Here is a 14,415-nt window from a genome sequence, read left to right as displayed (position 1 = left end):
AACCCCCTCATCCCACAGTTGGACAACTTGTACAGAAGAATGCTGTGAGGGACATTATCAAAAGTCATACTAAAATCCAGAAGAACTACATCCACTGCCTTCCCTTCATCCACCAGGCAGATGACCTTATCATGGAAGGATATCAAATTAGTTAAACAGGACTTTCCTTTGTGAACCCATGTTGACTGTGCAGTTAACTGCAGTGTAGTTAACTGCGGCACCCTTTATAGTAGTTCAGTGTTTCTACTAATATAACTGAAGGTGTAGAAGATAAATGCTTGATCAAAGCTATACTTTCTGTATCTGAAATCTAATAATGATAAATGTTATAAAAAATAAAAATGATAATGTTATCATCCCCATCTGAGGTTATATGCTAGTCATTGGCAAGCAGAAGGTGCGGAACTGCCACTGCTTACAAAGAGAAGCTGCCAGCTCCCAGTTGTAAAGTGGAGAGTCTGTGAGGGGCTTGGCATATTTGCTGATGCCAATGCTTGTAGGCAGAGCAGCTGGCAAGATTACACATCATTTTTCACCCTAAAGTTAATAAATCTGTGTGGATGTTGTGTGTGTGATTTAGTGTTGAGGGGGCCCAGGAGTTCATAATTTATGAGTTTGAGCAGAAGAGCTGCAAAATTAATCTTTGCAATAGCAACACCTGTTCTTTGACTCAGCTTTTAATAAATTATATGTGGATAATATTTACCACATTCTTTGACTACTTTGAGATAATAGCAGCCAGGTGTAAAGCTAGTTTTTGGTAGTGGGAAAACTAGCAATGCAAAAAGAGAAGCTGTGTGAGTCACCTTGAGTTCTTTTAAATTAATACCTTCTGGTTAGTGTTCTACAAGAAAAATGAAAAAATTTGGGGGTAACAGTTTCAAATGTAGTCAGATGTAAGAGTTTAAAGAGGCTATTTTCAAAGCCAGTGATAGCTGAACAGAATTGGGTCACTTTGGAATCTCAGCATCTCCCAACAAACATCATTTGCAAAACAGATACATCAGTGCACATCTTGGCTTACGGAGATGAGATCTACATTCTCAGCTCTTGCAAATCAGACTTTCCTTTCAAAATCCTTCAGGCTCTCTGACAGCATTTTAAAAATTTATCCTTATCAGCAAGATCTGAAGATAACTGGAAGTCTGATTTTTAAAGCTTCGTACCAATTATGACAAAATTTTAACTCGGATACTCATATAAAAGAGTATAAATGATTACGTGTTAAAAGATTTGTTATGTTAAAGAAGGCAAGAAAAATATTTTTAAGCAGCATTATTGATTTATTTTTTTTTTAGCATACCCTCTCCTTCTTCATCTATGTGCTTAATTAAGTTCACGGCTGTATGTCAGAGAGAGAGATGGGTGTATAATTGTTTGCTCTTGCAACACATGCTTTTTTAAGAACTACCGTAATTCAATAACTGAATATCTTCTGCTTGCTAGATGTGTTCTCCTTTGATACTGTGTACACGCTGAGCAAAGAGAAGTGAAAATGGCCAAGGCAATATGATCTAAAATCAGGGGTTTGTGGTTCTTTTTTGATTTTAGTGTCACTAGAAAGCCTGTAGATAGGGCCTCATGTGTCTTCCTCCTCAGCTATCATTCTGAAGACACTTCACAATTATTACCTGTAGTAGTTTGTATGCCGACTCTCTGTAAAGAGTTTTCAGAGGATGCACAGAGATCGTTCTTGGAAAGAGGTCTAGAGAAAATATTTACCACTTCCACAATACTTCAGTTTGGTGGGAGTTCTTTGAGCTGGCAAAAATAATTTGCTTCTCTATGGGGTACTGATGCAGGAAACAGAAGAGCTGCATCTACAACCACCAGAACATTTCTTAGCCTGCTTTTATGAGAAGAAATTAATCCTTTCAGGGGACTGGCAAGAGTCAGCTTGAATTTTCCCTTGTGAACAGGTCCTACAAAGACTGCTGGTTGGAAATTTCAAATGCATCACTGGCTTCCAAGAACGTTGAAAACTCACAGTCATTTGGTGTAACTTGACCTACTGCCTGTAGTCCTGGTGTAGATTTACTGCCCAAAAGCCTGAGTATGCTTTCCTGGGTGCCTAACTTAAGAAGTAACCCACACAACAGATTTCCCTGTGTCTCACAGCCTTGGACATAGAGGATCCCTACCTGCAGTCACTACATTTGGCAGATATACTTGTTAGGTGAATTATATAGACTCTTAGCGAGCTTGCTATTCGGTTAATCCATATTAAATATATATCTATGTGTATAAACATTCCTTTGCCCTCATCCACTTAAAGGCATGTCAGTTTCTGTAGTCAATGGCACACTAAGTGGTGTGGCTACTATCACTTCACTCTATTTCAGCTTGCCAACAGGAGGACTAGATGCTCATTTCTAGCTCGGCTGATCTGGGGCAAGGCTTGAACTCTCACCTACTGACCTGTGGCAAGAAAGTTAAATGTTTTGCCACTGTACATCTGCAAACTCTTTTGTAAGGTTTGCGGTGGAAGATCTACTGCTGATAAATCAAAGCTGATTGCTGGGAAAAAGTGGGATTTCCACCTCATTCATTCTTGCACTGCTCTTGAAACTCTGCAAAGACACTCTGCTGATGACTTCGACAGGTAGTGAAGAAAACTTTCATTTTCCCATTCTGCACAGATGTTCACCGAGGAAAAAGGCCCAATGAATTACAGACAGTTTTACGTAGACTCAAGAAATTCAGACTGTGTTCCAGTAAAACTCCAAACCATATGATATTTGCCCATGGGTAAAATTCCTTACACTGAGCAAATTCACATGGCTTAGCAGTTTTTTTGATTATGAAAGTAACTGTTCCTAAGATTTGGAGAATTGCTTGATCAGAATTGATAATAAGGAGGAGTTTACTGCTGAAATACGTTTTTGCTGTGAAAGTTTCCTTTTGCTAGAGCCAGGTACTACTCAGTATGAGTAAGACTTGACAGAATCAGGCTTAGAGCAGCAACTGTTGATTGCAACCTTCAGGATATTAGCACAAACACATTCAATTTCTGTCAGTCAAATTCAGCTATTTACATTTGTGTTCTGCTCTGATGGAGTATAGCAGTACTGGAAACATCTCTTTCAGTGGGTATGAGTTTAGGGCAAGACTAGATTTTGAATCTCTGGGGAGGTAGTTATGAGGCGTTGTTCAGACATATTAGTCAATGATATGTCTGGTTAATAACAACATAATATTTGTAGTTGGAAAGTTTTCCCGGTGAATAGTAAACTCGCTTTAAATATGTGCCTTTTTGTCCCAAAAGTGAACCTGGGTTGAATTTCTGGGAGACTTTAATTCCAGATTCATGAAACTTGTTGGTATCTTTCTTTCATTTAATATTTCAAGAGTGGTAATACAAACTGCAGTAAAAAAAGCCATATCTCCCCACCCCACATAATCTTTCTAAGAAGTGTCATAAAGCTTTTGTCTGCTTGGGGTATGAGTAATTTTCCAAATTTCTCCAGTGTGCACTTACGTATGTTAAAGATATGTTGTCTCTTTCTCCCTACCAGTGGCTTACCTAGGTATTTAGCTTGAGACAGTTCTATGTGCACTTCAGAAATGAGATACCAGTAAGAATTTTGTCGCTGTAAACAGAATTTCCCCAGGCCTATTGGATGGTCTTGGCTGGATGTCTTGTAACACCCAGAGCTGAACCTGCACCATTTCATATAACTGCTTTTTGAGCCTGAAAATGAGAGAAAAGAATTCTCTAGCATGGAAGCTTGCCCACTTGGATTTAATTATTTATAGACAGTGAAACAAAAGTAGAGATTGACATTATTTCTACCAGAAGCTAGATGACTGTTGAATAGTGAGGAGAGAGTTCAAATACAGCTAGGGAAAGTTGGAAGTAGACTCAAGATTCCTGTTCTTTAGTGGATGTGCTTGAATCCTAAGCTGCCATTATCTCCTTATACTGTTAAGGATTTAGCTCATGTCACTTTATTTCTAATGACTAATATTTGGTTTCATCTTGGAAAAGTTCACATTGAACTAAATATTTGGGAGGAGGAGGGAATTTTCCATTGCAGTGAGGGAAAAAAAACCTCAAAATTTGCTTCAGTGCAGAAAGCTGTTTTCACTACAGCTTCCAAACCTAAGGATATCTTTTTCTGCAACTTGCATTATTATGGTAAACTTGTATTCCCAAAGACATTTAATGTAATAAAAAATGACACTGTAATTTAAAAAATGGCATAGAGAATTATCAGGGCACACATTAGGTAAATTAAAAGCTGGCTCACCAAGGAATCAAAAACTAGAGTTTCTAATGGGAAGATGTAGATGAATGGAGCTCATTAGGGTCTGATAGGTTTGGATAATTGGTGGGAAGGACAAGTTGAAGTTATTAAATGATATGAATCCCCTGCTATAATGGCCACATTCCAGTAAAATACACTTTATTATAACCAGATGAAATATATTTGAACCAAATGAAATATATCTGGCACCAGAGAAATGTATCTGTCTCTGCTGCAGAATAATGAGGCTTTGTCCTGGAAAGCAGTGGCCTAATGTATTTAGGATGATCATAGAAGGTCATCTCAGTGTGAGCTCTCAGCATAATGCTGTCACAAAGAAGGGTAGACCATTCCTTGAATGCCTAAAAAGTTAAATAGCAAAGTAATTATTCCACATCATATCAGTAAAAAATGGTGGGTTTGGTGTCTTGCCATTAAGAAAGATTGGAATTACTTGAGATATTTCAGAGGATGATTAAAAACGACTGAGTTTGGGAAACCCTGGTAGGAGTTTGCCTCACCTGAAGTCATTCAACTAGGAACCTTGGAGATGACTTGGTGTCTGTGGGTAGATACTAAATAAAAAAGATTCAACTCATCAAACTGTGATGAAGGAAATTAAATTATATGTCCTAGCAACCAGGAGTATTAAGCACTTGTAAGCAAAAGTTAAGGGAGGCAATGACTTCTAAGCTTTCAGGAAAAAAAATTGGCTGCCCTTAGTTTTTGAATTCCGCAGAGTTCTATGCCTTGCATAAACCACTCTGGATAGTTATAGAGGTGAGTTCAACAGATAATCATCTATACTCATCACTAAAAACTGTACTAAGCTTTATTAGAATTTTGTTCCAAAATAAGAATATAAACATTTATTGATTTACCTACACCATAATAAAAATACTCCACTAGCTGTATATTGATATAGCAGGCTATACATATTGACACAAGAACTTCGATTTGAATCACAAAGTATAGTGTATATGTTGAAAGACAGGTTGTTTAGTATTGTGCTCCTAAAAGATCAGTCTAAAAGGACATAATAAAGTAATAAATCTCTAGGAAAATAAAGCTCTTCTCTAATATTAAAGAATTTCAGAATATAAAATAAAGCTTTTACTAATTGCTGATGACCAGTTAATAAAGCTAGCCATTATAGTAAGGAAATGTAACTTAAATGGGAATGCAGCCTAATTTGCTGTATGTTGATGAAGGAGCTTTAATTATATCACTTGATTTAGTTTTGATTATATCAGATTGATCCATTCCCTTTTAGACTTTGCTCTTCTAAAACACTTGTTGAGGAAAGGTAACTTAAATGTAGCTCTTTGTGAAGGCATGCAGTGAACTGAGAACTGATCTCATTGAAAAATCAGTTTGTGTTATTGCTCAGCCCTTTGGCTGCCCAATGTTTGTGCCGCATGAATCAGGAGGAGCTATGGAGAATAGCAGAGTCTGACAGTGGTAAGCTGAAACTGCTTCAGCTGGAGTTTCAACAAAAAAATGCTTGTGAAGCAATACCCCTAGGGTTTTAGTAAAGACAAGTGACTGTAACCCTATGAAAATTGTGAGGTGCAAAGTCATCCTATGGAGCTGCATCTGGCCTGAGAGGGGCATATCGATGAGCTGTTCAACTGGGGGACTGCTGTCCAGACTTTCCAGCTGGAAGGGATTGGCCATTTAATGTGTCCTTCATACACAGTGCAGAGCACTGGAAACGCTAGGGACCAAATCATGCTGATGAGCTCATTCTTTTATGCCTTTCTTGCTTCCTTTGTTTGCCATGCTGGCTGAATGCTTTCACTACAGACTACAGATCTTGCTATAAACCTGTGTGTGCTTTTTATTCCATTTAATTGTCCCAGCTTTTTTTCAACAGCTTTCAAACCCAGTCATCTTTCGCCAGTGCCTTGTATAGTCATTTAGAAAGAGCACGAAGTAGCCCTGAAGTACTACCAAAGCACACTAGTCATGTTCTACACCTACTTTTCACTCAATTTGTTCGAATGCAAATGACCCCATGAAGTACAAAACCCAGGGAGCAGCAAGCAGGTATATTGTTTTGCATTAAATAAGGCCTTGAAAGGCTTTTGGCTCTACAGCTGACTGATTGATTCAGCAGAGGGGCCAGATTGCTGCAGAAGCCAGAAGAAATGTAGAATGCTTGACTGTAATCCCAGGGTGCAAAAATGACCAGGAAGCAAAGGATCTATGAAAGAAATCTGTTTTCTTTCTTTGGCCTTGTATCCTCCAAGCTCTAAAAGAAATTAAGATTCCTTATTATCCTATTGCTGTAAACGTGTTTTACAAGGCCAAGATTTATCCTGAGCCAAAACTATAGAAATTCCTCTTTTATCATGAAGAGGAAGGATTTCAAATTCAAGTAGGAAAAGCTCTGTAATGGAAAAGGTTGACATTTTGTGACATAATTACGGTGACTGTTCTTGACCCTGTCAGTGAGAAAATCCATGAATGGGGAGACTGGGGGCGAGGAAGAAGAGAGGAGGGTTGATCCTTGATATGTGACTTCTGTTCATTTTGGTTAAATCTTGTTTGGCAGTGTGTAGTGCCAGTGTGAGCGTTACGGCAGGATCTGGGCAACTCTTCTTTTCTCCTTGTCTTATTTCCCTGATCTGCGAAGTGGGATGATAAAATGTGATAACTGACAGCAAACCCATGAGAAATCACCAGTTAATGTTTCTAAAATGTGTCATGAGTCTGGGCCCCAATTCTAATGTCTATCTGTATTTCTTTCTGGTGTGATTTCACAAATTTTAAACTGGCTGTAGTTTTTCATTTATTTTCCCCAAGTCAGTGGTAACATCCTGCTTGTATTAACTACTTTAAAATTATTGTCATTTGCTTTTATATTGGAGAAATCAGCCTGTCAGGGTATGACTCATCTCTTCTACCTTCATCTATATAAAAGTGAGAGTCTAGCCCAAGCTATTCATTCTCTGAAATAAGGAGAGAAACAAAGGCACCTCAGAGGACAGCTAGAGAGCTGTCTTTTCTGGGGGACTGAGACAGGTACACTGAATCCCATCACCCCTTCAGGGTATCCTTCATCTCTTGCATCTCCACCTTGATGCTTCTCTGTCTTAACAGCTGAAAGTTGATTTGATCTTGCCAATATAATTTCTCATCAGTCAAGAATTCCATAATGGCCATGGGATAGCATGGAAAGTATTTTCTGGCTGGCGTCCCATTTCCTTCTGCAGCTAAGATGACCATGGTCCCTGAAGTTTTTGTGGATAACAGTCAAGAGAAGAATCTGCAAACGAAACAGGCTTAAATACATTTGCTTTTCTTTTTTCCCCCTTAAGACAAATTTGTTGCTTAAAGATTCAGTGTTTGAATACCTGCTAAATTGAAGGGCCTCCAAGGAAATCGGTTGCTAAAGATTAAGTATAAATGACAAAAAAAACATATATGAGGTTAATAAAGGATAAGAACTGTTGCTAAGATTTCCTAGGTTTTCTTTTTTGTTTGGTGTTTGGTTTTTGGTTTTTTTTTTTTGATGCAGAGGTTTTCACGGTGTGTACCTTGCTCTGTTGAATATCAGTACAGTATTAGATATAAAGTCCAGGCTTATTACCTGGCAAAGTGAAACTTAAAGATCTTCTTCCAATTGATTTTAATTGATTAGCTGGAGATAATGGGAATAATTTGTTCCTGCCAAGTTTCTTTAATCTCCCAAAGAGGGCATGCGTATTCTTATGTTCAAAAGGAGTGAATACATGTGAAGCTGCTGTGCCTGATTTCCTTCAGTGTTTAAAAATGGTAAGGTGAAGGCTTCTGAGGTAACATACAGACCTTTGTGCATTCAGCTATGTAATTAAATGTGGTTGTGATGTTTATTTCCAGTTTATAACCTCTAACTGGATCCATGCAATAGGTCCAGTTGCAGCATTACATTTTTTACAGACATTTGGGGTGGGCAGGTTGTGTTACGGTCAGCAACATTGGCGAAACAATCTATTTCAATATGCGTGTGTAAATATTTGTAAAAGCTAAATTTCCCTTTTGCTTTGGGGAAGGTTTTCAACCTGAACATAATCAGAAATTAAAACATTGCTGTTTCCACTTATCTGATTCATCACAGTTACCTATTGCGTTTGATGCTTTTTGCAACACCAGTTATTTTTTGCAATCCATTACTACTATTGAAAAAGAAGCAGCAGAAAAACCCTCCAAACCACCGAATATCTGGAACAAATAATGTAATTAAAGAGGCTGTGATGTGCTTCTGAATATTTTAGAAATAAAAATGTTTCAGGATCCATCAAAATACTGATCAATGTTGCTTATTTAACACTGAGTTCAGCATTATGGAAAACTTTTACAAAATGCAAACAATGAAGGATTAATTTTTCCCTTTTATCCTATTTTTGTGTACATTAAATTTTAGCCCTAATTTCTGTGTTTCTCTGTTTGATTTCACAGGTTTGTGAAATCAGTGGGATTATTGAAGAACAATTTAATTAAAACAAAATTATGGTGATCAAAACTACACCTGAATATTTGCTTTAGTTTATACATAATAATTTTAAATGAAGTTATTTTTCTAGTATCAGCAGTACATAAGTGGAACCGCTCTGATATGTGGATGCTCTAATGCACTGAATCAGAGTATTTACTGTGGTACAGTGGCCTTAGGAAAGAAGGGTAACTGTCGCCTTTTAGTATAAAGCTACTATAATGTCTTTGTTTAGTTTATACCCCTGTTATTTTGGATTGACATTTGATAAACTAAACTCTGCCTGACCAAAATAAACTTTACCTAGAGATTTTATGTATTTTAACTTGTCTAAGGTTTTCTACTCCTTATATTTTTGTAATCTTTACTCTTTTTTAGATTAATAAACATTAAAGTATTCGCCCACATCTGCCAATGTGTATGTCCCATTCAGGTCTCACAGAGAACTAGCTGTTCACTCATAGTCACCTGCAGAGAGAGGTCAGGAGGGGGAGTGAGTGAAAGAGTATGTGTGTGGGTAGCAGAAACAGGTGTTGCCCGTGCCGCATAGCTTTGTCTTGAGTTTATCTACTTTGATCTTTAAAACAAATAAAGACTCTATTAAAAAGGGAACATATCAATAAGAAATGGAGCATGCATGCAAAAATAAAGCACCTAAAGGAATTTCATATATATATATATGATAAAGCATTAGTTACCCATATGGATTACTGAAACAAATTTGCTGTTTAAAAATAAGCTAACTGGTGTGTGCTGTGTGCTTGGAACTTTAGAAGATGCTTTTGCACAGACATCAAATGAAGGGATGTGGCAGTTGCATTTACTGATTTCATTTACCTGTTAATTCTGTCAAGTGTGTTCTCAATTTCCTTTGTCTTCAATTATGTACGCTTGGTTCCTGTATCTTAGACATAATGATATAATGGAATTGCTTGCAAGTATTAAAAAGAATACAGTATAACAAACCATCTATTTGTTTAAGAAATAAAAATTAATTGTCTGTCATGAATGTTTCATAGTGTGAACTTTTTTGCTGTCTCACGTATAGGCTAAATACACAGAGAGTGTATGGTTTGTCTTAGTCACGAGCAAGTAAAACTGAAGGTAACGCTGTGGTGAACAAGTGCTTGCTATATGTATCATCATAGTGTAGACTTCCTATATGTCAAATGTTTAGCACACTGGAACCCCATGGGGATAGTCCCTTGAAATTCATTTCAGGAAGGGGCTTCATTAATTTTTCATCAATAAAGAAAATCTATTATGCTGTGTGTTTTTACAATATACTTGAAGACCCACTTGCATATAGCAGAGCATATTATCACTGATATGCTCTATTTAGTCAGTTGTGCTTAGTAAAGCATTCTTGTGAAACTAATATCTCCTTTTCATGGGTTTTATTCTTCCTTAGTGGCCTGCATTTCATATTTTACCTTGGCACTACCGAAAAGTGTAAAGTAGGTTTGCCTTTTTTTCTTCTTAAAGTTGCTTCACCAAACATCTGTTAAGCTTCATTCTTTCTGCTTCATGCCAGTACAGGGTGAAATTACCATATTTAATCCCTGGGAAAAATCTCATTGACCTCAGTGGAACTAAGATTGCTCACAAGTTGAGAAAGAAATTAGAATTTGGCAGCATCTTAATTCTAGAAGTTCTTGCATGCCTAAGAACTGGAAGACAATTTTGCCTGAGTAGTGCAGAGATTTGGTCAGGGACAGGTCTGGTTTTGTATTTTGATTACACGTGAAGGAACACAAGGCAAGCTTTAGAGAGGAAGGCAGAATATCAGTCCTGCTTCTGGTCTTCAGAGGGCAAAAAACTTTTCAGTTACAGATATAGTGGGTACCACCAACACTCACTAGAATGATTAATAATTTAGCAAGTGTGAATTGTATGCAAGTGTCTCGAAGTGTGATAGGATGGCTTGACTCTTGAGTGGTTCCAGTTGTAAAAGCTATGAAGTCTTGAGCTCCTGAGAGCTGGCTGTTCTTGGGACTGGCCAGAGCAATAGTATTTTTCTGGGACACTTTCTAAGCTGAAGGGTAGAGGACAAACCCATGGAAAATACTGCTTCATTTTCATCCTAAAACATACAGAAAATCCCATGTCATTTTCTTGTTTTAGTTCCCATGATTTTTTAACACTTTTGGTTGGCACTACTCCCTCTAAAGCGTATGGCAAGCAGTGTTGGCTGATACTAGCACTCAGCCCAGCAACCACTACTGGCACTGTAAAGGAGAAGCAGCCACCTGGTACCCTGAATGCGAACAAGCTGGCAATGAAGCGTAACAAGTCAGGAGAACTCCAAGGAGGAGCTGAGATGCGCTTAACAGGCAACAAGCAGCTGGGCTTAGGGGACTGGAGAGCATAAACAGCAGCTGGGAAGGCCATGCAGAAGGCATGTGTGATAAACTTGTTTTCACCTTTGAGCTCCGGGAAGCCTTACTCATTTTCTGTTTGACCTTTTTGGCTTCAGGAAGCAGTTTCCATTTGTCAATTGATTATGGAATAAACTCTACCTCCATGGTGCCTAATTGAATTGAGAGTCAGCTGTGGAAGTTCTTCATGTTGATGCTGCTCTAGTTAGTTTGGCTAAAGTATCAAGGGGAAAGGGCAGGGGATTGTTTTCGTTTTGACTTTGCACCAGGGACTTCAAAGTCTTTACAAAAGTTCAGTGTAAGCTATGTAGAAATGTGCTTCTCTAGTTGCATGGAGCAGAGTAGGTTTAGTGCTTTTCAGAAAAATACTTCATGGGTCATTGCTGACGCTATTCAATTACTGCTTTTTGCTGGAAAAAGAGCCATGATAAACAGACTAATTTTTTGTAGCCATATGTTGACATCATAGTTTTTAAAAAAACATTTGCTAATGCAATAATGTAAGGGCATAATATTCTCAACTGTACTTGTTAATGAAAAAAATACAAACGTATCTCGGTATATAAAAGTGTATGTAGCTTGTCTAATAAGCAGCTGTCTTTCTTTCAAAGGCCAATTTATAATAAAATGGTTTTTATTGCCATATGAGTTTCTGCTGCTTCCTTTTAAGACTTTCACACCCTTGATACTTTATCTGGATAATCTTAAAAGCAACCTTGATGTATGTCTATTCATTTCAGTAACGCAATGATACATAACAACCAGCATGTACTGTGCACATATAGGATTAACAAAAGCTTCTGGCCCTGTGGGAATATGCTTCCTAAAAATACAGCTATATTTGAAGTTTAAGGCTCTTTCTCCTGAGTCACTAATTACGAAAGAGGGCGGCAAACTTGTTTCCTACTTCCTGGAGTATTGCTTCAGGTATGTCTATGTTTGACTTAGAGAGGTAACTACCTAAGTGCAGAGGAAATTCTATATTGCAACAACTAAACTCAGAGAGATATATGAACTAAATGAAAGCCAACTCACACGCCTGTGTGACACTGTTGTTTCCTTGCTCTGGCTATATGTGGACGTGCTTTACATTAAATCCAATGAACTATTAATGTAAAATACAGAAAAGCTCCCCTGGGATAGATTACAGCAACCTGAACTTCTCTGCAGCAAGTACACTAATCATGAAGTGGCTGCGCTTTTAGTAGCTTTATATGACTAGTTCCAGGCAGCTTCCCAACAAAAAAAGAGGTGCAAAAATCCATACTCAGAGGCAAGTAGCTCTTCCTATGCCTATAGATGTTCAGTGCCCATTCACTCTTGGCCCTGGTTTCTACTTTGTTTGGATTAGGCAGCAGCTAGTTAGGCAATGCAAACACCTAGTTTTGTAGATATTTTTGCCCTTTACAGTTCTAGCTGAAAATGCAAAGCTTGGGGTTAAACTAGTAAAGTTTAAACAGACCACTACTTTGACAGCATTAGCTTACTTAATGGTATATTACTGAAATATTAGTCAAATTAGTTTTAATTACTTTTAACTACCAAGTTGCTGGTTAAAAGAAGACACATTAATTTTTGTTGGGCGGGGCTCTGAGCAACCTGATCTAGTTGAAGATGTCCCTGCTCGTTGCAGGGGCGTTGGACTAGATGACCTCTAAAGGTCCCTTCCATCCCAAGCTAGAATTCTGACAGGACTGTTCCTTTTGACTTTGGTTGCTGTTTTGTTTCCTGACGTGTTATATAAAACTAAAGCATAGCCAAATAGAATTTAGTTTGATGGCTTGCTTTTTTATTCTTTGGATAGTCCAGTCAGATACTCTTTTCTATGGCTTGCCTGCTTAAGAGAACATGCAGCAAATTTAATATGTAGCGTCCACAGAAGTTTCCTCTATGACAGCTTTAAACCTGTCAAGGTGCATTGTCAAGTGGAAACAGTGTACAGGACCTTAAATTCGGTTCAATTAGCAAAGCAGTCTAGTGCTGTTTTCACTCACACAAACACAGTACAAATGTATAAATTTCACTTTATGGAGAACTGGAACTTAATATACAAAGCTCCATACATATCTCTGCTGTTGCAAGATGGCAGTGCGTTAGTGATTAATACTATGCCAGCTACTATTGCAGAAGTTCTACTGTAGAATTTGACACACTCTCCAACTAGTGTATCTTTTTTGTATGAATAGTATCTGTATTATATTTGAGCTTCACTTTATTTTTCTTTAATTAATTATCAGCCACTTCTGGAGAATACTTCTGGTTCTGAAACAAGTAAGTAGAATCACTGAACCAATGTCTTCTGCGGATTTATGGACCTTCTTTTGAGAGCTTACTGATGGAGTATTGTTCTGAATTGTGTGTGTGAGAGAGAAGGATCTGTCTTTTTGCCCACCAAAATTGGCTGCAACACAGCTCTAAAGAAACACCACAGGAGAGCGAACATAAATAGTTCCTCTTGTGACTTACTTGAACGCTGAGCTGCTGATCCTCACCAGAGGCCTCCTCTCCCAGAAATGTATGCCTGTGTTTGCCTACAGAGAGAGTGTAAGAGGAAATGGGGCTGGGAAGGGCCTCCAGATATCATTTAGTTGCTAACCCTGAGGCAGCATAACTGCAGCTAAACCATTTCTGACAGATGTTTGTCTAATCTGTTCTGAGAATGTCTGGAGATGGAGAATCCGTCTCCTTATCTTTAGAAAACATGTACCCAAGTGCTTGTTCTTTTGCTAGACAGTGGTTTCTCAGAACATGTTCTTTTCCCCTTGAACTTATTCTTCACATCTTGAATGTTTGCATCTTTTCAGCTCAGATAACGTTGAATTCAGATGCCACCCAAAGCAACAGAATGGAATACTGGTCCTGTAAAACGTTTTGAATTTTTGATGTAAATGTGGCCAGGATTTCACCCCAGAGTTACAGGCAGTTATTGAAGAAGCATTGTTTCAGGCCGTGAGATGTGTCAGCCACTAACAGCAAGGCTTTACAGGATGCACATGTTGCTGCTATGAGAAGCCCTGCTTTTGCACTGGAAATCACATGTGATGAAACAGCAAAGGGTCATTCAAGCCTCCATGCTTCAGTCATTGTAGCTGTCTCCAAAAAGCACATGAGGAATTCATGAGTGCATTACAAAAACTTGCCAAAATGTTCCCTGGGGCCTGATAAGTACCGTAATTCAAAATCTCTCCGTAAGTGCCTCCAGAAATCATTCTCTTCCTATTGATGTGTGTAATCCAACACCTACACACTCACAACTCCAGGTTTAATAAAGTGTGGGGCCCTTCAGCTGAGATTCCAAAGCATCTTATACTTC

General features: G+C 38.1%; 1 protein-coding gene across 1 annotated transcript in view; it reads left to right on the top strand.

Moving 5' to 3' along the window:
* C2H8orf34 (chromosome 2 C8orf34 homolog) overlaps window positions 1–9,723 on the top strand; it is a 170,844-nt gene extending 161,121 nt beyond the window's left edge. Inside the window, exon 14 of the mRNA XM_064442579.1 lies at window positions 8,691–9,723. Coding sequence (XP_064298649.1) covers window positions 8,691–8,698 — 8 coding nt within the window. The 3' untranslated portion in view covers window positions 8,699–9,723. The remainder of the gene's footprint in view (window positions 1–8,690) is intronic.
* Window positions 9,724–14,415: the final 4,692 nt, after the last annotated feature.

This window comes from Phalacrocorax carbo, chromosome 2 (genome assembly GCF_963921805.1).
Source record: "Phalacrocorax carbo chromosome 2, bPhaCar2.1, whole genome shotgun sequence".
Lineage (NCBI taxonomy): Eukaryota > Metazoa > Chordata > Aves > Suliformes > Phalacrocoracidae > Phalacrocorax > Phalacrocorax carbo.
The sequence above is the reverse complement of the archived record's forward strand: the minus strand, read 5'-3'. Positions and strand labels throughout refer to the sequence as shown.